Genomic DNA, 23031 nt, shown 5'->3' with positions numbered 1-23031 from the left:
AAGTAAGTGGAGTCGGGATAACTAATGAGCCCTTAACTTCCATCCCCATATCCATCACTCTGGGCCAGCCTGCCTCACTTAGCAGTAATATATATATGGAATAATTTTAAGCATCTTTGAAAATCCCAACCTCTGTCTTCGCTGAATTCAAGTGCATGTGTGAGATAAGGAATTCACCCCACTCTCTGCTCCAAAAAAAGTCCTAGAAAAATTAGATTAGATTAAATTCAGCAAGACTCTTTTCCAGATAACTAATTAAAAGGACATTAAGTCACATATTGGAAATTTTTTTTACTGCTGACTTTCTATTAGTAACACTTAAAATTACTGAAAGATTAGATGAAACCATTCTCTTTTTTAGTTCACTTTGTGCATATGCCAGCACTTTCTGCAGTCAATTTTGCCATTTCCCCAATATAGTCAGTTTCTTCCAGTTCATATGGGTCTTTCACTCAGTAACAAGGGAGAATAGGATTGTAAAGGCACAAATTAGCAAAGGGACCTGGAGGCAAATAAAAGCTCAATCTATTGTAGTTATTTTACTTATGATTAATAAATATATACATAACTTCTTTAAAATGCACACATTTATATTTTGATTAGATTAATAGCTAGTAGTATGCCATAAAGTGTTTACTTTGTCAAACAGTGTGCAACACTTTACATTTTAATGTAATCTAAATATTTTTTTAAAATACGTGAAATATAGTTTCCATCTCTGAGCTCCGATTCTCCATTAGGATCTGGAGCCTTGGAATCAAGCAGAAGCCTGCTTGGAGACACATGGGTCTAGCGGTCCATGCTACTGGATCCTGATACAGGATTTGGGTGGTTTTTGTATCATAACCTCCCCTTGCCTCACCCAAAAGCTTTTGCCCCCAAAAAAGAAGAAAATAGAACAAAATGTGTTTCTTTTTAGAAGAAAATTCTTGAGAGTTTAATTGAAATGGTAAATGTGAAGTGTTTTGCAAATTAACAAAAATTCAAGACACATAATAGAGACAAAACAGTAAAATAAATATGGAAATTTTCAAATTTGTCACATTAAAAAAAAATAAAAAACCAATACAAATCCAGCTTTCAAAAAAAGAAAATATGCAATACTAATAGAAACATTTGGTATTTTAATTTACAAACATACACCTGATGTTCTGCATTTCTTCCTTTCTGGAACAAGAGGCCTAGATGTGACGATTTGGTTTCAATTATCCTTCTCTTTCTTTTCATTTTCCCGTTACAAATAAAAGTGCATGATTTTGCTGCATTCTTTCTGCTTGGTTTAAAAAAAATCACTTAAAATGGCAGGGTTCTGCATTTGAGAAAGGAAGCAGATTACTGTATAAAATATTTTAATCTGCTGTAGCTGTAAAACAAGAAGCTAAAATTAGGTATGTTAATTCAAACCCTACCTCTGTAAAGGACTTCAGAATCTCATTCATTTCTGCAACAACCAAATAAGATGGTTTGATTAATCCATGAATATCACCCAATAGTTTCTCTCAATGTGATCATCAGAAAATGTTTCTGAAGTTACTGAATTGTTAACGTGTCTGTTGCTTCATTATGTCAACAAAGATATTCTGACACAATGTTGCCCCTAAAATTACTCTCCTCCTTCCTGTCATGTTGTTATCAGAGGAAATGGACAAAATCTTCTCTACCGTACAACTCTGCCTTTGTTCGTAGCGTGTGTAACAGGTATATTTTGCTTTGCTGTCAAGAGCATGGAAAGTACATTAGTTACATTACTAACTGTAAGACTCCTGAGAACTAAAAGTACATCAATTCTTCAGATGTTAACAATTAAGCTCTTGAAGTTTGCGCTTTTTAGATGCTGGCTCTTCATTTTTCTGTTCTTCTAAACTGCTGGCATTGGATTGGACCTTCTCCACGGTGACAGTGATACCTGACAGAAGGTATCCCCCACCTCCACTCATCATCAGTTTTGGATGGCTGCGATCTGGCAAGACCTTCACGAAGAAGAAAAACATTTGCTGTGAGGAGTCATTTTCTGTGTGAGCATGTTTTTTAAAAAATAAAAAAAAAAAAGAATTTAGACAAAAAACTTTGAGAGACTAGAATCTTTTAGCCATAAAACTCAAAGGAGGTCTGAGAAGTGCATTTCTATTATACAAGAATATTTAATCCTTTGGAGGACTGAAACTCCTTTTTTCCCAAGACTCTGGCAATAGAAATACATAGAGCTGTACATTTGCCATGGTGACCAATGGGGAAAAAAAAAAACATTTTGTCATGCAATTACCATATAAGTTATAAATTCATACACCTAGGTATGTGAAGCAAAATTTTTTTCGAAAGTATCACAGGTTCCTTTGTGTTCCCAATCACTGGACCTTTCCAAAAAAAGTCTAAAAGCCCCACTGGTCGAACACCTCATATTACTTAAATAGTAAACAACAGTGCCTGTCTATTGCTAGTTTCAAATTCTATCATCTTCATCATCAGTGAATTACTGGAGTGGTATGAAGCTTTAACAGAGATGCTGTCTTTACCAAATAAAAAAAATTTCAGTATGAAAAAAATCCTCATTATCAGATATTTATCATATTTCTACTTTGATCGTTTAAATCATCCCTAGATTTCCCCAAACCAACATACAGAAATTCCTCATCGACTGCTGCTAACCTACAGATGGAGAGAGCCAGTAAAATGCAGGATTCTCCTAACATAGGGACAATCTGCTTATAAATCAAAAAGATGTTTCTGCTGATTTAAGACCAAGAGGAACCTCAGATTTGTACTCCTCTCTTTTTCTCAAGAGGAAAAAAGGAAAATAAAAGAAGCCAGATGGATGTTTTTCTTGGTTAGCACCAGTTTTCACCGTTCAGGTACAGACATGAGACTTGTTGCTACTTTTATTTGGGAGATGTGCCATATATGACAGTACCCAAATGCTGACTTTAGATGTTATCATAGATATGTAGGGCTGAAAGGGATTTCAAGAGTTATTCTAGTCCATTCCTCCATGCTGAGGCAGGACCAAGCATACCTAGGTCATCCCTGACAGGTATTTGTCTAACCTGTTCTTAAAAACCTCCATTGATCTGGATTCCACAACCTCATTTGGTAAACTATTCTCGTATTTAAATATCCTTCTAGTTATAAGATTTTTCCTAATATCTAACCTAAACCTTCCTTCGTGAAGATTAAGCCAATTATTTCTTGTTTCCCATCACCACTGATGGTAGGACAATTCATCACTGTCCTCTTTACAACAGCCCTTAACATATTTGAAGATTTATAAGGTCCCCCCTCAGTCTTCTTTTCTTAAGACTAAACAGATTTAAAACAAACAAAAAACCTCTCCTCATAGATCAGGTTTCTAAACCTTTTATTATTTTTATTGCTCTTCTCTGGACTCTCTAATTTGTCCATATCTTTCTTAAAATGTGGTGTCCAGAATTGGCACAATATCCAGATGAGGCCTCACCAGTGCTGAATAAATTGGGACAATTACTTCCTGTGTCTTAAATACAACACTCCTGTTAATACATCAGAATGACATTTGCCTTTTTTGCAAGTGCATCACACTGTTGGCTGATATTCAGTGTGTGACCCACTTTAATCCAGAGATTCTTTGCTGCAGTACTACTGCCTTGCCAGTTATTCCCCACTTTTTAGTTGTGCGCTTGATTTTTCCCTTCTTAAGTGTAGTACTTTGCACTTGTTGTTACTAAATTTCATCTTGTTGATTTCACACCAATTCTCCAATTTATCAAGATTGCTTTGAATTCTAATCCTATCCCTAAAAGTGATTGCAACATCTCCTAGCTTAGTATCATCCAGAAATTTTATAACCATCCTCTCCACTCCTTTATCCAAGTCATGAATGCAAATATTGATAGTACAGAATCCAGGACAGATCCCTGTGGGGCCCCAACTAGATAGGTCTTCCCAGTTTGACAGTGAACCCCATTGATAACTCCTTGAGTACAGTTTTGAAACCAGTTGTGTACCCACATTATATAATTTCATCTAGACCACATTTCCCTAGTTGGCTTATGGGAATGTCGTGTATGACTGTGTCAAAAGCCTAATAAAATCTACAGCTTTCCCCCCAGGCACTCAGTTAGTAACCCTGTCAGAGAAGGAAATTAGGTTAGTTAGCCATGATTTGTTCTTGACAAATCCATGCTGGCTATTTCTTATTATCCTGTAGGTGCTCACAAACTGATTGTGCAATAATTTGTTCTACTAGCTTTTCAGTTATCGAAGTTAGGCAAACTGGTCTATAATTTCCCAGGTCCTTTTTGTTCTCCTTTTTAAAGATGCACGACGTTTGCCCTTCTCAAGTCCTCTGGGATCTCACCCATCCTTCATGAGTTCTTAAAAGCAATCACTAATGGTTCTGAGACTGCTTCAGCTAGCTCGTTAAGCACCCTAAGGTGAATTTCATCAGGTCCTGCCAACTTGAGTATATCTAACATACCTAAATATTCTTTAAGCTGGTCTTATCCTATTCTGGCTCACATTCCTTTCCCCTTGTTGTTAATATTAATTGTGTTAAGACTGTCGTCACAAATAACTTTTTTAGTGTGAAGGCGGAAGCAAAATAGGGATTAAACACATCATCCTTCTTTCGATCATTTGTTTTTAGCTCTCCTTCTCTACTATGTAGTGGACCTACATTTTCCTTTGTCCTTCTCTTACTCCTAATGTACTTAGAGAACCTCTTCTTATTGCCCTTCATGTCCTTGCTATTTATGTTATCCTTCGAACATTGCAGGAATTAGGCACAAGGAGATAAGAGTTTGGATAAAACTACTAGTTCATGAGAAGTTGAGCATTTGACAATATTTTCTACAAGATTGCATTTCCGTGACATATAGGCACTCTCTGCAGCTCTTACCTGATAATTTCGTAGCCAGGTTTCAGAGAGCTTGAGGTTAATAACACCACCTTTTTCTCTCAGCTTTGTGTAACATTCTAATAATGGCTGGAAGAAAAAAAAATGAGTTAACTAAACTTGTCTCAAACTTAAAATACAACAATAACTATAATATATATTTATTTTGATTTACCTCTTTATACTGGCAATAGACCACAAAAGGTCTGGATGGAGCAACAAATTCCAGTAAAGAAAGTAACAAAGGAGTTGGATGGAATCTGCTAGCTACAATTAAGCTGTAATAGAAATTTTACAGGTTAGTTTTCTGCCTCCAAAGGGGCAAGAGACTTGTTAAAAACCATCAGGCATCTGAGTGCATTAACCACATAAAACACATTTTTAATTACTATAATGCAGTTCTCTAGAAACAAAGAATCAAAAGTATATTTCCAGTTTATTAGTATTTTATAGACATTAAGGGCATTGGTTTTAGTATCTTCCTTGTTGACCAGTTGGTTAGTTTCATTTAGCTAATAATTTTAAAATGCTAGGTTTTTGTACATTTTTTATTCAATTCAAGTTTTGATCCAAATGTAATCTGACATAAATCCATATACAAAATCATCATCAAGTAAATAAGAAAGGTCATTCACCATTTTCTAACATACATTTTCTTAAAAAAATTAAGAATCTGAATAAATCTGTTAAACTGTATAACTACTTAAATAACCAAGTATAGATATAGTGTATCCTCCTGGTTAGCAAACAGTACCAATGTAATGTAAAGGCTAAATTTGGTTGCAAATCAACATGTTTTAATGGCGGTATCAACCAATGGGAAAGTTATTTTCCTAAAGAAAAGTTCAACGTACAAAGCAATACAAGATTAAAATCAATTATTTAAATCAGGGTTTATTGCTTGCTGATTTAAGTCAATCCACTGCTTTATAAATAATCTTCATAAATAAAATAAATGAAAGTAACATACCAAGTGCATCACAAAAGTGCCTGTGTAAATTTAAAGATCCACTGATCTACAGAATTAAAATGCTTCCTTTCCTTGCTTCATCAGTATTGTGCAATATGGACAAAAGTGTTCTAAGTTTGTTCTGGTTAATACATCCTTTTTATCATAAGCAAAAGTTTCTATGCCTGTCATGTCGTCTTTCCTAGGAGTTTTTTGCCACATCCAACTTTCTCCAAACTGCCTTCATTACGATTTTATTAAAAAAAAAAAAAAAGATCTAGTTCCAAATTCACTTGTTAGATTTCTACCGTTAATCATTGGTTCTGGCTTATTATTTCAATGTATTTTCAACAGATAGTCTTTAAACCATTCACTTGAATAGTAAATCCAGAACACAGTTTATGATTACAACCCCCCAAGAAGAACAAACTCATCGAAAGATGGGTGCTGAGTTTACCGACTCCCATCTTTCTTCTTCTCTAGCAAGAAGCCTTGAGTCCTTCCCCTTTAGCTGAAAAGTGAGATAACTTCTACCTTTCTAGCCCTCCCCAGCTTCCTATAACAAGACCATGCCCCACTGATGGCAGAAAGAGTTCCAAGCTCCCTGTCTGCTTCCACTCACATGCTGTACTGACAAGCTGACTAGATAGGTTTCAGAGTAGCAGCCGTGTTAGTCTGTATTCGCAAAAAGAAAAGGAGTACTTGTGGCACCTTAGAGACTAACAAATTTATTTGAGCATAAGCTTTCGTGAGCTACAGCTCACTTCATCGGATCTGATGAAGTGAGCTGTAGCTCACGAAAGCTTATGCTCAAATAAATTTGTTAGTCTCTAAGGTGCCACAAGCTGACTAGAGTCATTCTGGATTGTACGCCAGATTCTTTCTGCCCCAGCCTACTTCCCCAAGGCATGCCACCATCCACTTCACTGTTCTCAGCCTGAGGGAAAGTAGAGGGATGTGGAGGCAGGGCAGGCTAAAGGAAGAATGACATTTGGAATTCTCTCTATGCAAGATTCCAGGAATAGGTTTGCCTCTCAGCAGATGGAAATGTTCAGTCTCCTCCCATCAAAACACTCCCTAGTGACCCCCAAGACAGTCCTTAAGAAGCTGGTCCCTAAATTATAACACGATATTACCAGCCATTGTCATAGGGTCAGAGGAGGAAGAAAAAAAGATTCCCAAATGATTGAAATGTTAGCTGTATTTCATTGACTATTTTGAATGATCTTTTAAGTAAAAATCCTAAAAAACCCAATATGGTCTGGAAAGAGTACAAAAGGAAACAAGAGATGGTAACCATAAATGTGACTCATTATACCTGAAGAAGCTAAGCAATGGAAGAGGGTTTACAATAAGTACACTTCACTGCAGAAAAAATTCAATAGCAAAAATTGGTATTCTAATCCTCCCCAGACCCTCATATATAGTCAAATACATTTATTCATAAGTGCACAAGGTTGACAGTAGTAAAAAACAAAACAAAACAAAACAAAAAACCCCCCCATTTAGCCTGTTCAATAAAGCACCATACGCAGACACTGTAGATCACACTGTCGGCAAATAAGTAAGAAATTCTTTTTACTGCCCTTCTGTCATTGTGATTGTTTTAGAATAGAAACAAAAGTGGAAACATATTACTATCTATATCTGATTCTTCATAATAAATATCAAGTGCTTTGTAATGGCAGCCAACTCATGGCACCTAGTGAAAAACACATTAGAATATTTATTATACAGCAAAACGTGAAAAAGTGTTTCTTTATAAAACCAAACCAGTCACGATGCACCACACAAACAAACTTTGAAAGACTATTATTTCTACTAACATCTATACTAGGCAAAATAGCCCTCCTCCTAAAAAAATACCAAAACCCCCCCAAAAACAAAACCAACAAAAAAAAAAAAACAAAATAAAACCCCCCTCAAATTTAAAAAGTGAGAGCAACATACTAAATTCCCTTTTTGTCTAAATCTCTCTTCTACTCCATCATGGTATTTTAAATACCTGCAAATATTTCAGACAGATATCCTCAGTATGATCTCTGTAAGTATGAGTAGCATAAAGAAACCAAATAAGCTTCAGAATAAATAATTTTTGAAATTACGTCTTACTTTTGAATCTTCAAGCACTTTTAGCATGAAAAAACTGAATATCAGTGTTGTGAAGTTACAATTAAACTAAACCAACCTGAGTCACTTAAAGATTCACACTTGTAAAGGTTATCATGAAAAAATGGCCCTTTGTAGGAAGCATGTATACTGTATTGGCTTTGGGTTTCTAAAATCACATTTGCTATTACCTTTTTATATTAAGGTCTTTATATAATTATCAGTTTGGTGCAACCAATTCCAACAAATGCGGATTAAATGGGAAAAAAAAAAGTGTTTCACATGTAGAAGAAAAATGATGTTGTCTAAATGGTGTAGCTACAACTTAGCAAACTGATGATCTAAGGTTTTATTTATCCTACTGAAACCCACGATTTTAACTGAAATCACCAACTTCAAATCCGAAATATACCTGCTCCCTTCCTGGAAAGGGCACTTATATTTAGTGCGAATTATTACCTCTAGAATCTGACACTTTTTTTCATAGTGTAGACCACATCTTAATACACTGCTTGTGGCCCATTGTCTTCCCCACCTATAATCATAACACACTCCTGGGAAACTATTTTTCCTAGCAAATACTTCAGTATTAGGATGCAGTTGTCCTTTTTGAAGAAAGTGAAGGCAGAGGGATAAGATTAATAAGACACCACACACTGAGTAATTGTGCTATTCCATATAAACTGATGCGTGTTTTCAAGCAGCATAGTTTTCACTTTTATTCCAGAGCAAAAAGCTATGTCCTTCAAAATATTTATATTAAGAATAAAAGTACGGTCTGCAACAAACTCACCCATCAGCATTTTTCTCTTCCAACAAAGCAGCAGTTTCCACCAGTTTTCTTCTCCTTTCTTGTTGTTTTCTTTGTTTTTCCCGAATCTTTGTGTACAAGAACAGAAACAAACACTTTAAATTGCAAGGATACATCAGATAGCTTTTATGTTTGTATGAACTGTTTTACTTTATGCAGCTCTGTAGTCTTGAATTTACAAAATAATACAACACGGCGAAGCTCCATTTTGATAGAAGTCGAGTCTATTTTGGTGGTCCTGATTCCTGATTCAGGGGACAACAGGTTTTAAACCAAGATATATTATTGTAAAATACTTTTCTCCTGCTCCCCCCCCCCCCCAGTTACTGTATAGTTTAAAACTGTACTTTGAGGACTATTAAAAGTTTCACTAACATTTTCATTAATCTTTTCCAAGTTACAATACAGTTTGCTTGTCGCACGACTCCACGGAAAGCTAGTAAAAGACACACACTTACATTTTCTTTATTTCCTTTTTCTTTGCTCTCTTTATATTCTGTATCTTCAGCAGCAAGGTCCATTGTTTCTTGCTCTTCTGCTTCATTGCTCTCCATAACTGCTTCAGTACTGGATTCCTCTTCTGTTTCCTGTATCAAAGTCTGTTTCTCATCGAGCGACCCATTGCTTTCTTCTTCTACTGGAACATTATATTCAGGTTCTGAAGGCAAAGTCTCAGAAGAAAATGTTCCAGAGACAAGACTGTCCATTTTGCTGAGAGGGAATTCATAAAGAGTGTTGAAAAAAGATTCTGGAAATCCAAAACAACTTGTGGCTGCTCTAACAGGTCCTCCTCCTGGATACATTTGAATAACGGATCCATAACCTTTAAATACAAAATAAGTAAAAGCAAATTTATAAGTAATCAGTGACAGAAACTAGTGCCCTCAAGGAGCTCACCGTCTAAACATAATGCTATTGACAGTATCATCACTGCAGGTCTGGGTTCATATATCAATTTAGAAATAAGCCATCTAATATTAATGTAACCTTTGCAAAATGTAATGTGTAAGCAGTTTTTGACTGCCAGGAAAGATGGGGAGTGCCCCACTGAATGGATAATAGGTTACAATTCAGAAGGCACAATGTACCCCTTGAGACCATAGGTACTTGTTAAGCAAGCATTTAATACTCCTGGGGGAATTCTGAGCCACTGCACATGCAGAATTTATGTCCTCTGCAGAATTCTTTACTTCCCACAGAAAAATGACTTTGATGGGGAAGAAAAAGGAAGCCACAAGAGCAGTCATGTGACCCTCCCCAGCTGTATGTTTCAGATGCCCAGGGCAGCTGGCAGAGAGGTAAATCACTGCTGGGCAGGAGGCAGAACTGGGGAAGACCCAGCTGGTAGCTCCTACCCTTGCACTGGGCTCAGCTGCTAGTCCCAGATGGGCTGGGAAGGACAGGATTTCCTCTTCTCCTACATGGTACGTGGGGCCAGGTCAGACCCATCCCCAGATTTCTCCCCCAGCTGCAGGAAGCCCTGCAAACTCCTCCCCTCCACCCGCTTCCTGCACCCATCACTCCTCAGCTGTGCAGGGAGGGATCCCTATACAGAGAGCTGCTCCCCCATCCGCCCAACCTCTGTGCATCCAGACCCCCTCATACCCAGACCCTCCCACTGAGCCTCAGCTCCACATTTTATTTGAGAAAATTTGCAGAATTTTAAAATATTGTGTGCAGAATTTTTTACTTTTTGGCGCAGAATGGCCTCGGGAGTAGTTTAAGGTTAGCTGTATTCCCCCATGGCATGTGATCAGTAAGCAGCAGTAACTCATTTTAACGACACAGGCATTATAAAAAAATTTGAAACTATTAAAAGAAGCCTGAAAATTTCCTTTGGCTCCTTTTTTGTTTACATCAACCAAACCGTTTGATAGAAATACGTAACCCGACTAGTTTAAAGGATATTCAAAAATGCAGTGAGATATACAGCTTCTTCAACATCAAGGTTACTCCACCACAGACAAACATTTATCAAATGTTTATAATTAATTTGGAATTACCACCTCATTCCTTCTGCTTCAGAGAGTAACTCATCTGCCCCAAAGTCACTGGCTAAGGCTGCAGATTTGTCATGGTGGGAGAAAAGTCATGTATAGCACGATTCTCATTTGTCTGTGGCCTTTTTCTGTGGCCATGACTCACCTGGCAGTAGCGGTGCCTGTCCAGTGGGCTGGGCCCACCTCCCTGCTTCAGATGTTGCAATTTGGCACGTGGGGTTGCAGCACTGTGGTGATTTGGCATGCTGGACCCTCTGTCATGATGAGGGAGACTAAAGCTGAGCTGCACTGCAACCCTGAGCACCAGGTCTCAACACCCAGAGCAGAGCACTGGGCCTAGCCCTGAGGGACATGAGCCACAGGAGCTGTCTCTGCCAGGTAAGCACGGGGCAGGCTCTCTCTCCAGGCCTCTCACCCCACCAGGCTGGGATTAGGGTTGGTGACCTGGGGGCAGAGGATGGTGCTGCTGCACGTGGTCGGTGTCCGCGCTGAAGCACGAGGAGAACTTTTTAAATCAAAAATCAGGGAGCAGTCTCAGTAAATTTAGCAACCCATGACTTCTACTACATTTACTGGGACTGCTCCCTGATTTTTGATCTAAAAAAATGCCATGACAAATTTGCAGCCCTATGGGAATTGAAAAGCGGGCTGTCAAAACATTAAAATAAACCTAACATAATGTGGTGTGTGTTTGTCAGCTAATACACATGAACCCTGAGTGCTAAGCCATGATGCTGCACCTTGTGCCTCAACACACACCAGGTGTGGGCATATCAGTTGATAAACACACAGCCCATTACATATTGTTTACTTACATGTCCCATTTACTAACATTTCATTTTATTAATAAAGTGTCAAGTTGAATTTTTTAAATAAAAATCCAGTTTGATAACACTCCCTTGGAAAATAAATTCTGCATGCTATTTAGTTATTGTGTAAAATATGAGGTTTTTTTCCCCTTTGCTTCCCTGCTGATATTTATAAAGGTCTTTTTCAATCTGGCAGGGTGGGCAAGCCCAAGAACAAAAAGGAAAGGAGTACTAGTTCTTTTTGCGAATACAAACTAACATGGCTGCTACTCTGAAGCCCAAGAACATCTCCCACAAACTGGGGGCCCATTGCTATCTCTAAAATTGCAGTTTTACTGCTGCTGTTATTGGTAACTTTCCCTGCAAGAGGGAGAGTTTCCACATGGGCTCCCAAAGCCATCTTTGAGAGTGATCATCAACACAACATTGAGATGGACTATACACAAAGTGCTATGACATGTACAAAGCAAACAAAATGAAAAGAGAATATATTTTTCTGTGTTCTTTCAGTTGCAGTAACCTTAAATACAAACTTTTCAAATTGAAATGTGATTTTCAATTTGACTGTGCCCCTTTAAATACCACAGAAAGTACATGCAAAACATTAAGCATAGTTTTAAACTAAGATAAAGTGTTGTAAAGTACAGTAAATAAATACTTATTGCCTCAGTTTCAAACAAGCATCAGTTTTGTTTTTCGCTAGAGCTGCTGTACTACTTACCTCCCATTCGCTCCATTATGGCACCCAGAACCAAGCCCGCACAAGTTTCCATCACAATCATTTTGTTGCCAGCTCGGATATTTCCCAAAGTCAACATTTGAGCTAGAGTATCATATCGCAAATGGCTAGAAAATAAATTGTTCTTTTACTTTCAGTGCCAAACAGCTTTGTCTAAACTTAAAAGCATTGTGCATCATCAGCCCATAAAGCTGTCACCAGCAAGAGGCATGTTAAAAAGGAATTGTTCAGGAAAACTATATCAATGACAGTGAGGGTCAGAGTGCAGAAGAATACAACTAAGTCTGTTAATCAAGATACACTGAGAACAAAGCGAACATGCAATTAGAAGCAGTGAGGCATTTAGTATACAAAAGTGTTCAGTGGAAGTATTAAAGGGTAGGAGATGAAACGGTGAATATACTGACGCACTGATCTAAATGTGCACCAGCCAGAGTGCAAGTTCTTTCAAATTACTGTATAATTCTGTGAACTATCGTAGAGTCAGTTTTGTAAGGACACGAAGTGTCTTTAAAAGCAATTTTATTCCCAATAATGCATACTTTGTAATTATTTTTTACAATATTTTCAATTCCTCCTCTCTCTCTCTCTGGAGCAGTAGCACCTACAGGCCCCAATCATTAATCAAGGCCCCATTGTGCTAGGTGCTGTATACATGTAATAAGAACGTTAGTTGGAGCCTGAAAGAGCTTACAACATGACAAGAGTTAACAGATGAATAAAATAAATGGAGAGAATGGATAAGATTAAAAAAAAGAAAAGTTAAACAATCATGAGTAACATAGTAAGCAGCAGTCTAATCAATAGTCTCAATATCTTATGGTTACTTTATATGATTAAAAAACAATGAATAAGTCCAGGTTGGGAGGAAAAGAAAAACCTATACTGTATACCAATAGGTAATTATTCCATTATATATTTAAATTAGGTCAAATGTGGCTTGGTTTGTTTTCAACCCCAACTGCATTTTTAAAATTTCAGAGGGTTCTAGAAAGTAATAATTATGTTTTTTAAACTCTCATTTAAATTTATTTATTTATTTTTCCTTTCTTTATTTCTGCTAGGTGGCCCCATTTCTTGGCTGCTGACCCACAATACAGAGGCAGGTTCCTGTCTGACCAGAAAGTGGGAACTGGCAGCTCACCAAAATGTGTTCAGCAGCAGCTGACGGGGATTTATGTGATGAGGTAAAGAGGTACAATTGGTCTCATATAGATGTTTTACTTTTCTTACCCAGTCCAAGGGGATATTAGTTCCTCAATTATTTTTCATTGTTTAGAAATTTTGTATTGACAGGAAAAAATTAAATGTATAATTCATCATTTTTAATTCGTAACTTTAAAAAAATCATGTTTCCAATCATACTTTAAAAATGCATCTTCACATTTACTTCTTTTAAAATATACTTACTTGATTTTCCCAGGTTCCCTTGCATAATACATTGTTGAAAGAATGCGGGTAGATGGCTTTACAATTGTAATAACTGCCTCATATCTGTAAGTAAAAGCATAGTAATATTCTTAAAGCTCAACAAATTAAAGTACTACTAAACTTCCCTGTCCTGTGAACTTAACTTACTTTTTCTTCTTCTTCTTTATGTACTTATCTTGGGCAAATTCTGTTTTGCCTCGAAACGTTGTACTGTTCTCTATTAATTGTTGAACTATTTCCTTGAAAAAGAGAGATTAAAGATTATTTTTATTGTATTCGGTTATTTTCCACTTATTTCACACAAAATATATTTTAACACACAATATTTTAAGGGAGGCGTTAACATAAGAAACATTTCTCACTCTCTAAAGATATATGCATGCAGTTGCCAATAACATCAACGAAAGTTTACAAGGTAAATTCCTGCTCATTATTGGGGCAAATAAGACATCTGTCTCTTTCAACAGTACCATGTAATTGCAAATGGGAATTTAAAAAAACCCCCAAAAAGCAGCACACATGGAGAGACATTCTTTCAAGAAATAATGCCAGCTTAAAAATTACATTGTGAGAATGTTGTTCTTTAGGGCAGGTACTGTCTTTTCAGGGTGTGTGTATAATGCCTAGCAAAATGAAGCACTGATCCTGAGAGGTGCTACCACAATGTAAATATATGGCTACTATTGTTAACACCACCACCTAAGATCACAGTAATTGAAATAGAAAAGAGACCATATTTTCAGTTTGTTTACTTTAGGCAATTGATAACACTGTATATAGTCAATTTCATAGTTTTCCCTGTAGAGTCAGTTTCCTCTGTACGAGTCTCATGCAAAGTTACAGAGGAGAGAAAAATATTTTAAAAATAGGAAAATGTAACAAAAAAAATCACTAAAATTGGCAAGGAATCTCAGGGACATGCATAGTATTTGAAACTACCTTTAACTCATTTTTAAAAAATTAACTAGATTTCTAATTAATAGTGTCCCTTTAATGTATTTTGGATGATGGAGGTGGCAGGAAAAGGATTAATTTAGGGAGTTTGGGCAATTTGTTTTTAAACATTTTCTAAAGTGACAACAGAACTGTGTTCCAATTTCAAGTAACACATACACATGCCATTCAAATCTATACTAAAGAAAGTCTACCAAAGGAAATAGTGGAAGCCTGCTCCTGATAGACATTTAAACATCTAGACATAACACTAAGGAAGAAAATTAAAACTGCCAGGAAGAAGCCTGTTCTGACAAAGAAAGTGGGCTAGATGGCTTTTTCCAATCACTAACTCTATAATTCTGTGAAACATGAAGCAGTTTTCTTCTTCCAGTGTACATGACAATCTGTGCCACTCTACCACCAGCCCCACCTATAATAAAACAGTTGCACTTTCAGAAGATCTCCGCTCTGTATTGGGCATCTAAATTAAGTGGCCAGTTTTTCCAGAAGTACTCAAGAGCTTCCACTGAGAACAATGCCAAACAGACAGCAAAATGAGACATCAATTAATAGGGAGCTGAGTTCTTCTGAAAAACCTGGTCCCAACTAAAGGTGATGATCACTGTTCAAAAATCTGGTCCCCTCAAGAAACAAGCCTTTTCCATCTTTAATTTAGGAGAGTCTATGAAAACTCTGACACAAGAAAATGCAGCTAACAAAATATCCATGTACTTTCTACCACTTCAACTGCAATTTCATGAAAGAACACTATGGAAGCTAACATCACAACCGAAGTGAAGTCTATAGCTATACTTCAGAAATCAGTTACCCCCAAAAAGAATATTTTAATAAAATGTATTAATAATATAGCACAGATATGGCAGAGATGCTGATGATACACAGGAAAGCAATTATCCACATGAGATGTCTTCTATCACAGATGAGAACTAACAGAAGTTATCAAAGCTCTCAAATTGATTTGGAACTGATGGATATCAACAGTTGCACAACAACAGAACAAACAAGTCTTCAGTCCTTATCTGGTGTTTTGTTTTGTTTTTTTTAAAAGACAACACAGGTCTTTAACGTGAATTCACTCTTCTTTTTACTGAAAGAATAAACTCTTATGCGACCAGAGCAGAGGCAGTGGATGACTCGTACTTCCAGTTGGGTGGGAGTACTCTCTTGGTCTTGTAGTAACGAGCCAGCCTGTGAATTCTGCTCTCAATCAGAATCAGACGAAATGTTTACGAACAGCAACAGCTTTCTTGATCAAGTGGTACAGACCCTCTGGAAGGTCTGGGGCAAGTTCCTTGGACTTAAGGATCCTTAAAATTTTGTAGCCAGTGACAAAACAAACTTGGGCAACACCATGAGAGTCCCTTAGGATTACACCCATCTGTGAGGAAGTCAGACCTTTCTTAGCCAGTTTGTAGATCTGTTCCTTTACATCATCAGAAGTAAGTTTTAACCATGTGGGCACACTGCATCTAGAGGGCAAGGCTGACTGGGACAGGCCCTTCCCCGGAGCGTGCATGCACACAAGCAACATGAGAGCTGCTTTGAACAGTCGCAAACAGGAAGATAAAACTGGACCTTGCAAGGAGAATATAGTAAGTTTAATCAATATAAACATAAGAGATCCCCCAAACTCCACTAGAAAGGGAACACTGGAAATTTGCAAGTTTTATATAATGAAGGGTATGTCTACACTGCAATTAAACACCCATGACTGGGCCTTTTCAGCTGAATCAGGCTTGCAGGGCTGTTTAATTGCAGATTAGATGTTTGGGTTTGGGCTGAAGCCCCGAGGGGGTCCCAGACCCCAGGTTTCAGCCCGAGCCCGAATGTTTACACTGCAATTAAACAGGCCCCACAATTCCAAGTCAGCTGACATGGGCCAGCCATGAGTGTTTAATTGCAGTGTAGACATACCCGAAATATAGGAGAGATCATTAAACACACTTTAAAATCTCTTTATCAGTTGCTACCATAGTATGAAATTGGATAATTCCTTCTTCAAGAAAGGAAAATTAACATCTTGAGAACGTTTAATTTTAACATTTAGCTATGCAGATGCATATAGAAATAAATTTATCAATGAAGTCTGCTTTCTAGGTACGAGCTAAAACAGGGATTGGCAATATTTGACATGCAGCCTGCCAGGGTAAGCCCCCGATGGGCTGAGCTGGTTTGTTTACCTGCCGCGTCCACAGGTTCGGCCGATCGCGGCTCCCACTAGCTGCAGTTTGCTGCTCTAGGCCAATGGGGGCTGCGGAAAGCGGCAACCAGCACATCCCTTAGCCCGCGCCGCTTCCCGCAGCCCCCATTGGCCTAGAGCGGCGAACTGTGGCCAGTGGGACCCGCGATTGGCCAAACCTGCAGATGTGGCAGGTAAACAAACTGTCCCGGTCCGCCAGCAGGCTTACCATGGCGGGCCGCATGCCAAACATTGCCTATCCCTGACCTAAAAGTATGTGGTACTATATTCACATTAACATCTGCATACTTTCACATCCCTAACTCTTTCTTGGACCTCCGATAGTTATATATCATTGTATGACATTTAATATACATCTGACTATGAAAATATTGCAATATGTATCTGACCTTATTTAAGTGAAGTTCAAAACTGAATGAAAATACTGTGCACATTATATACATTCTCTCTGATGTTCTGGGTTTCCCCCCGTTTCTTTTGATGTCATGACAATTCTTAATGTGATAAAAGTTCACAAATCATGTTCCTTTTTAACTGTACAATTGTCAACTTAAATGAGACTTTCCTGAAAATACTGTCTTTGTAAAAACACATTTTAAGAAGCTATATAGAAACGGAAAGTAAAACAGAATGCCATAAAGAAAAAGTACTGAAGTTTGAATTTCTACTAAAATTAAAATAAATGGCCCTAATTCATAAACTCAAATACAACCATGAGGGTAGCACAGAAATGACACCAAAACCTTAATGTTACCTGTCCTTTAATACCCTTGTCCTTCAAAGCCTTTATGTCATCATGAGTCAGTTTTTGAGACTTTCCATCGTCAACTATGTTACGATTATCTGTACCTGCTTCTTTTGTTTCTAAAGAAAAAGGATATAGATTTGTAATACTCTAGTTTTAAATATTTTTTACTGGAGACATGTATGATTTTAATTTCACAGAAAGCAGACCTCCAAGGATTCAACCCACATGCTTAGTGGCTTTACATTAAGTTTCCTAAGCAATCAGCTAACCATAATATATAAAATAAAGATAAAGTATGTCTTTACCAATGTTAAAGATCAAGTACTCTTACACCAATATTAAAAGCCTCTCTTTACTTTTCATAGTACTATTGAAATATTAGCACAGCAGGACAAAAAAGTGAACCTTGTGACAGACAAAATATGGCTACTGAAAGTTCATAAAATTCTTAATGGAAAAATAATCTCTCTCTCTTTGTTCTCAGTAAGGAAGCCATTTACTTGGCAACAGTTTTTTCCAATCACAAGTCAATCCCGTCAAATACCTGTGGTAGTCTCTTCCATCTTTTTCTTTGGCTGAAGGCTCCCACCACTAGATACCTCAAATGTCGTTCCATAAATATGTCCAATGGCATTATCCAGATAGAACCACTGCTTTTCGAAAATAACTTTTCTGAAATAATTTTTAAAACTAAATTAATAAAAAATAATCATTTCAGTATCAATTTGCCCAAGAGACTGTGAGATACGGTGTTAAAACTTAATTACAATTAAACATAGTACTATAAAATTCAAGTTCAAATATAATGTCCTGTAAGTGTAGTAAATAAGTCCTATAATGTCCTATAAGTGTAGTAAATAAGTGTTTATCATCACTATCCATACATCCATGCTAGCATGAAACTGACCAGGAGTGCAGCAAACTTAAAGGACCAAAGAAATTGAGATAAAAAAAATTCAGTTTACAGAAGTATTATTAACATGCTGATTGCCAAGGTAACATAGCAGGATGTAGTAATGGTATGTCTTGAATTAGGTTTTAGAATAAGAATTGGGTCAAAAATGTCAGCATGAAAATGGAGGAATACAGCAAAAATAGGGTAAATTTGGGGCTTGTCATTCAGAAAGGAAAGCTGAGTGGACACTTAGAAATCCATAAATCCTGCAGTGTCCCTTTGAAAAGACTTTAGCAAAGACTGGGAGAGAAGGTCTAAGAAACAGGTGGAAAGACTAGTTTTCCCAACACACACTCAAATAAGTGCAAATTATCATCTCCCTACAGTTAAGATAGTATTAAGGGAACCTTGCATTTTGGTTTAACCTTGAATAAAAAAAAAAAAAAAAATCAAAGAACAAAATTACTCTTTGAGGCCCTAATCCTGCAAGCTGATCTGTGTAAATGGACCTCTATGCTGAGCAGAGCCTCGCTCATTTAGCAATATACCTATCAGTTTCTGTGCCATACACAGGTTGGTATCCAGACTGTCTCTTACCATGTCAATGAAACACAAATAGGACCAAGTTTTCAGATAGAAAAAATAAAGCAAAGAAACATTAAATTCTTTCAAGTACCAGAGGGGTAGCCGTGTTGGTCCGGATCCGTAAAAGTGGCATGCATCCAACGAAGTGGGTATTCACCCACAAAAGCTTATGCTCTAATATGTCTTAGTTTATAAGGTGCCACAGGACTCTTTGCCATTAAATTCTTTGATATTCTAACACTCCTTTGCTTGGAATTCATAATTCATATACATTTTTAAGTGTGCAATGATTATTGTACTTCCAAATGCAATCAAATATTTAAATCAATCATGCAAACATAGTAAAAAATATGATGGTCCAAATACAAAATTTACTTGTGTATTCATCTTAATAATGGCAAGGAAAAAACTAATGGTATTTTACTTGCTTACCTAAATTACTCGCTTGCCCCTAGGCAACAGGTAAATAGAATTTTGCAAGGTTAAATACTAGAAAGGCTATGATTTAATAAAAACCAAGCAAATGTATATAAATGTGTCCTCATACTTCATGGTGATGCACTCGTAGACAGAATACCTACACAGACTTCATAAGCCTGAAGTCAGACTTTGAATTTGCTGACTCATCAGTTTGTGAAATAAAATAACCTGCTTAATGCTGAAGTTATTTAATTTCCGGTAGCAATATTGATTCTTACTGATATCTTGTGTTTTCATTTATAATTTGGGTTGGGATTGGGGAAGAGACTCCTGGAAATTGAATGTAAAAAATGTCTATGACTTTTGGGATTTAATAAAAGATTTTAATAACAGTGCTGTGTAATAGTAAGAAAGATTTATCATTTTAGAGTTCATGCTACTTGGCAGCTTTTGAAAAAACACACAAGTCCACAGTCATCTGCTGAGTGGCAAGAGCTGAAGACACATATGGAAGTAATTTGGACACTATTCCAGGCAGTGGTTCTCAACCAGGGACCTGGGGCCCACTGTGGGGGCTGCAAGCAGGTTTCAGGTCTGCCAAAATAAACCAGAGAGCAGGGCCAGTGTTAGACTCACTGGGGCCGAAGCCTGAGCCCCAACGCTCTGGGCTGAGGCCGAAGCTCGAGCAACCTAGCTTTGCGGGCCCCAGGCAATTGCTCTGCTTGCTACTTTCTAATGCCAGCCCTGGCCTCAGAAAAAGGTTAAGAACCCCTGCTCTTGGTGGTGGTATTCTCCACTGTACCACCACCTCCTCCACAGGAAACAGGTGCGAGGTCCCTCTTCTTAGGCATCTTCACCAAAACAGTGGCATCTGTATACCACAGCAGAAATAGCTGGCTTTCTCCCACTATCTGAAAAGCAGTGACAGTACTGAAGTAGTCTCTCTGCACAATTAGGACGATGTCACTGTATCTCCATCAAAACTGATATCCCTTTGCTGTGCAAATGCAATACTCTCCAATGCAAGACAAAGTTTATCCCTTTCATTGCGATTATTTCAGATTCTCTGTGAGCAATTAACTGCTACTCTTCATCCACTTTGCACAGATGTAGCAGGCATACAGTGAACACAAAAAAGAAAAGGAGTACTTGTGGCACCTTAGCGACTAACAAATTTATTTGAGCATAAGCTTTTGTGAGCTTAAGCTTATGCTCAAATAAATTTGTTAGTCTCTAAGGTGCCACAAGTACTCCTTTTCTTTTTTGCAAATACAGACTAACACAGCTGCTACTCTGAAACCGGTGAACACAAAGTAACTAAGTTCTCCTTATATCTGGCCATTTTTCTTATAACAACATAACCAGAAGCCTCCTTGCCCCGATAGGATTCCCTGGCACAGAAGGCAAGCCTGGGGTAGGGCACAGTCCTATATCCTGGTCACCACAACAGTCCAGAGTTGCAGCTAAATGGCAAATTAGTTAGAGCTGTCCCTGACGCTACTCTACTGTACCGGGAGCCAATGCAGACTCTGACAGCCCCAAATGTGTGACAGTGCACTGCCTCCTTTTTCTTGGCCCTACACTGAGCTCAGCATCAGAGTAGGGATGAACTGGTACTTCTGTCTCAACAGATTCAACACAACATTGGTTTGCAGTCAGTTCATACTAGGAAAGCTAGTTTACAACCAGAGTAACTAGAAACTTATAAAAATCATGGCACTTGCCCAGAAAAGATTGCTACTCAATCTTGGCAAGTGGATTTTTCCAACCCTGCTTCTTGGTATGAAGATTTTGCTCTTAATGAAATAACACTCTACCTAAGTATAATGTTTTTAGTAATTATTTTTAAAAATTCAACACTAACTTATTCCAACAATTTGTCTAAAAATTTAAGAGCGATATGTAGACTCTCTTAGCAAGATAGTAATACAGGGAAGAAGGTAAGTAGCACATCTGCAGACATGACAGAGAGGGGAAGCAAACTTCAGGAGTCCCGCCAATTGGTCTTCTGTTTTAACCAGTTATCCACATTAACAGAGAAGGCAAATGGTATTACACATAAAATCTGCCTCCTGGATGCGTTTTTTCTCTTTCCAGTCAAAGTCATATTCTGTGCACAACAATGGTTTTCAGGACCAATTCTGAAAGAGCAAGCCTAACTTGAAAAGTGACCAGAGCTTGAGAAACTGACTTCCCCATAGTGAGCAACAAAACCTTCTACATACATGCAGTGATGTATTCCTAAATCTGCAGTCTGCTCCAGAGGCTCTGTAACTATTCATAGCTGCAGAGCAAACACAAAGTATTGCCAGTTTTTTCCACTACGGGTATCCTTTCACCAAAGCCAAGATACTAGGGCAGAAAAAGGTTGAGTAGCAGACCCCCTCCACCCCACATAACTCCCCAGACACACACCTTTGCTGCAGCCAGGAGTGTCTATGGCAGGATAGGGGACAGAGAGAGGGCTTCTTCTCTACTTTGCAACACTATGAACAAATATGAGCATGCAAAGTATTTCAAAGTTATCAGATAGACAGCTGGATATTAATAGAGGATGCAGACCCCAAACGAGGGGCAACTATTTCCCAGCAGCTACAGGGAGAGAGGTTGATTTCTCACCTGTGCACTGCCATTGAACAATGGGTACCTCCCCGCCACCACCTTCTGATCTCTCTCTCTCTCTCTCTGGCTATTAAATGTCTCGGGGGTGGGGGGGAGGGCAAGGAAGAGAGACTGGGCAGGATTGAGAGGAGGAGTTAGGGAAGTACTATTGATAGAGCAAAGTTTTGAGGGAAGGGCAAAACAAGATACAGGGAGAAGGAAGAGAACAATGTTGAGAAAGAGACACAGGGTGTGGAGGACGAGAGATGGGAGAGAGGAAACAGACACAGAACAAGAGGGAAAAAGATGCAAGTTATTAAACAGAAAGTAACACGTGCTTCTGTTTGCAGCTTCTCTTCCTCCCTGGTGTAAGCAGAAGGCAGTGTCACACCCAGGAGCTGTGCCCAGCGGCAGCTAGGCCCGAGCCCGGACTGCGCCAGGGTCAAGGAGGAGCCCGTGTGCCCACAGCACTGGGGTCACCGCGATGGGCCGCAGGGCGGGCTGTGCCCGGCCGCGGCCCCCACAAGGTGTCACCAGGACCGCTGGACACGGAGCCGCGCTGCGGGGAGCGCCTCGCCCAGGCGGCGGCGCTGCTATCGGGGTGGGGGGCGGGGCGCAAGACCGGGGCAGCGACGGCAGGGCGGCCGCGGGGAGGGAGCGGGACCCGACCCGACCCGACCCGACCCGGCCGCTCGCCCTCATTCACCTCCGCCTCAGCACGAGCACCGCCTTGAAGACCTCGTCCCGCTTGAGCACGGCGCAGTCCCCCTCGCGGATGCGCAGCCCTGGCTTCGCGCTCTCTTCCATGGCCCCGCGCGGGCGGGCGCGCGCACCCCCCACTCAGCCGTTGCCGGTTCCGTTTGCCGCCTGCGTTAGGGACCCTCGCGCCACTTCCGGTAGGGACTCGCCC

At 38.8% G+C, this 23031-nt stretch overlaps 3 protein-coding genes across 5 annotated transcripts in view; 1 reads left to right on the top strand and 2 right to left on the bottom strand.

The window, feature by feature from the left end:
• Window positions 1-908: 908 nt before the first annotated feature.
• TRMT6 (tRNA methyltransferase 6 non-catalytic subunit) lies at window positions 909-22961 on the bottom strand. Of its 3 annotated transcripts, XM_038394665.2 has the most exons (12): window positions 22828-22960; window positions 21936-22006; window positions 18165-18292; window positions 17627-17736; window positions 13863-13954; window positions 13695-13778; window positions 12267-12391; window positions 9195-9559; window positions 8719-8804; window positions 5043-5145; window positions 4871-4957; window positions 909-1970 (listed from the first exon to the last, which is right to left on the bottom strand). In XM_038394665.2, the coding sequence occupies exons 3-12, from the start codon at window positions 18181-18183 to the stop codon at window positions 1797-1799; spliced, it is 1245 nt and encodes a 414-aa protein (XP_038250593.1). In that variant the 5' UTR covers window positions 18184-18292; window positions 21936-22006; window positions 22828-22960; the 3' UTR covers window positions 909-1796. The 3 variants fall into 3 exon arrangements, with proteins under 3 accessions (XP_038250593.1, XP_038250592.1, XP_043368064.1); XM_038394664.2 differs by lacking the exon at window positions 21936-22006 and having other exon boundaries at window positions 22828-22961; XM_043512129.1 differs by lacking the exons at window positions 17627-17736; window positions 18165-18292; window positions 21936-22006; window positions 22828-22960 and having other exon boundaries at window positions 13859-13940.
• LOC119852830 (40S ribosomal protein S13-like) lies at window positions 13875-16226 on the bottom strand. The gene is given in 2 exon segments (XM_038394667.2): window positions 13875-15894; window positions 15897-16226. Coding segments are annotated over 2 exon segments (426 nt in total). The 5' UTR covers window positions 16204-16226; the 3' UTR covers window positions 13875-15775.
• Window positions 22889-23031, top strand: part of MCM8 (minichromosome maintenance 8 homologous recombination repair factor) — a 29672-nt gene continuing 29529 nt past the window's right edge. Inside the window, exon 1 of the mRNA XM_038394658.2 lies at window positions 22889-23017. The gene's annotated coding sequence lies outside the window, so the exon portion shown is untranslated. The remainder of the gene's footprint in view (window positions 23018-23031) is intronic.

Source organism: Dermochelys coriacea, chromosome 3 (assembly GCF_009764565.3).
Source record: "Dermochelys coriacea isolate rDerCor1 chromosome 3, rDerCor1.pri.v4, whole genome shotgun sequence".
NCBI lineage: Eukaryota > Metazoa > Chordata > Testudines > Dermochelyidae > Dermochelys > Dermochelys coriacea.
Note: the sequence above shows the minus strand (reverse complement) of the source record. Positions and strands in the feature narration are given on the sequence as shown.

Bases quoted from the DNA above. Each gene is read 5' to 3' on its own strand.
- TRMT6 (XM_038394664.2), bottom strand. From the start codon at position 22,928: ATGGAAGAGAGCGCGAAGCCAGGGCTGCGCATCCGCGAGGGGGACTGC. The intron at 13,779-13,862 runs GTAAGTTAAGTT...TTTTACTTACAG, and splicing joins ATAAAGAAGAAGAAGAAAAA to ATATGAGGCAGTTATTACAA. The intron at 8,805-9,194 runs GTAAGTGTGTGT...TTGTACACAAAG, and splicing joins AAAAAGGAAATAAAGAAAAT to ATTCGGGAAAAACAAAGAAA.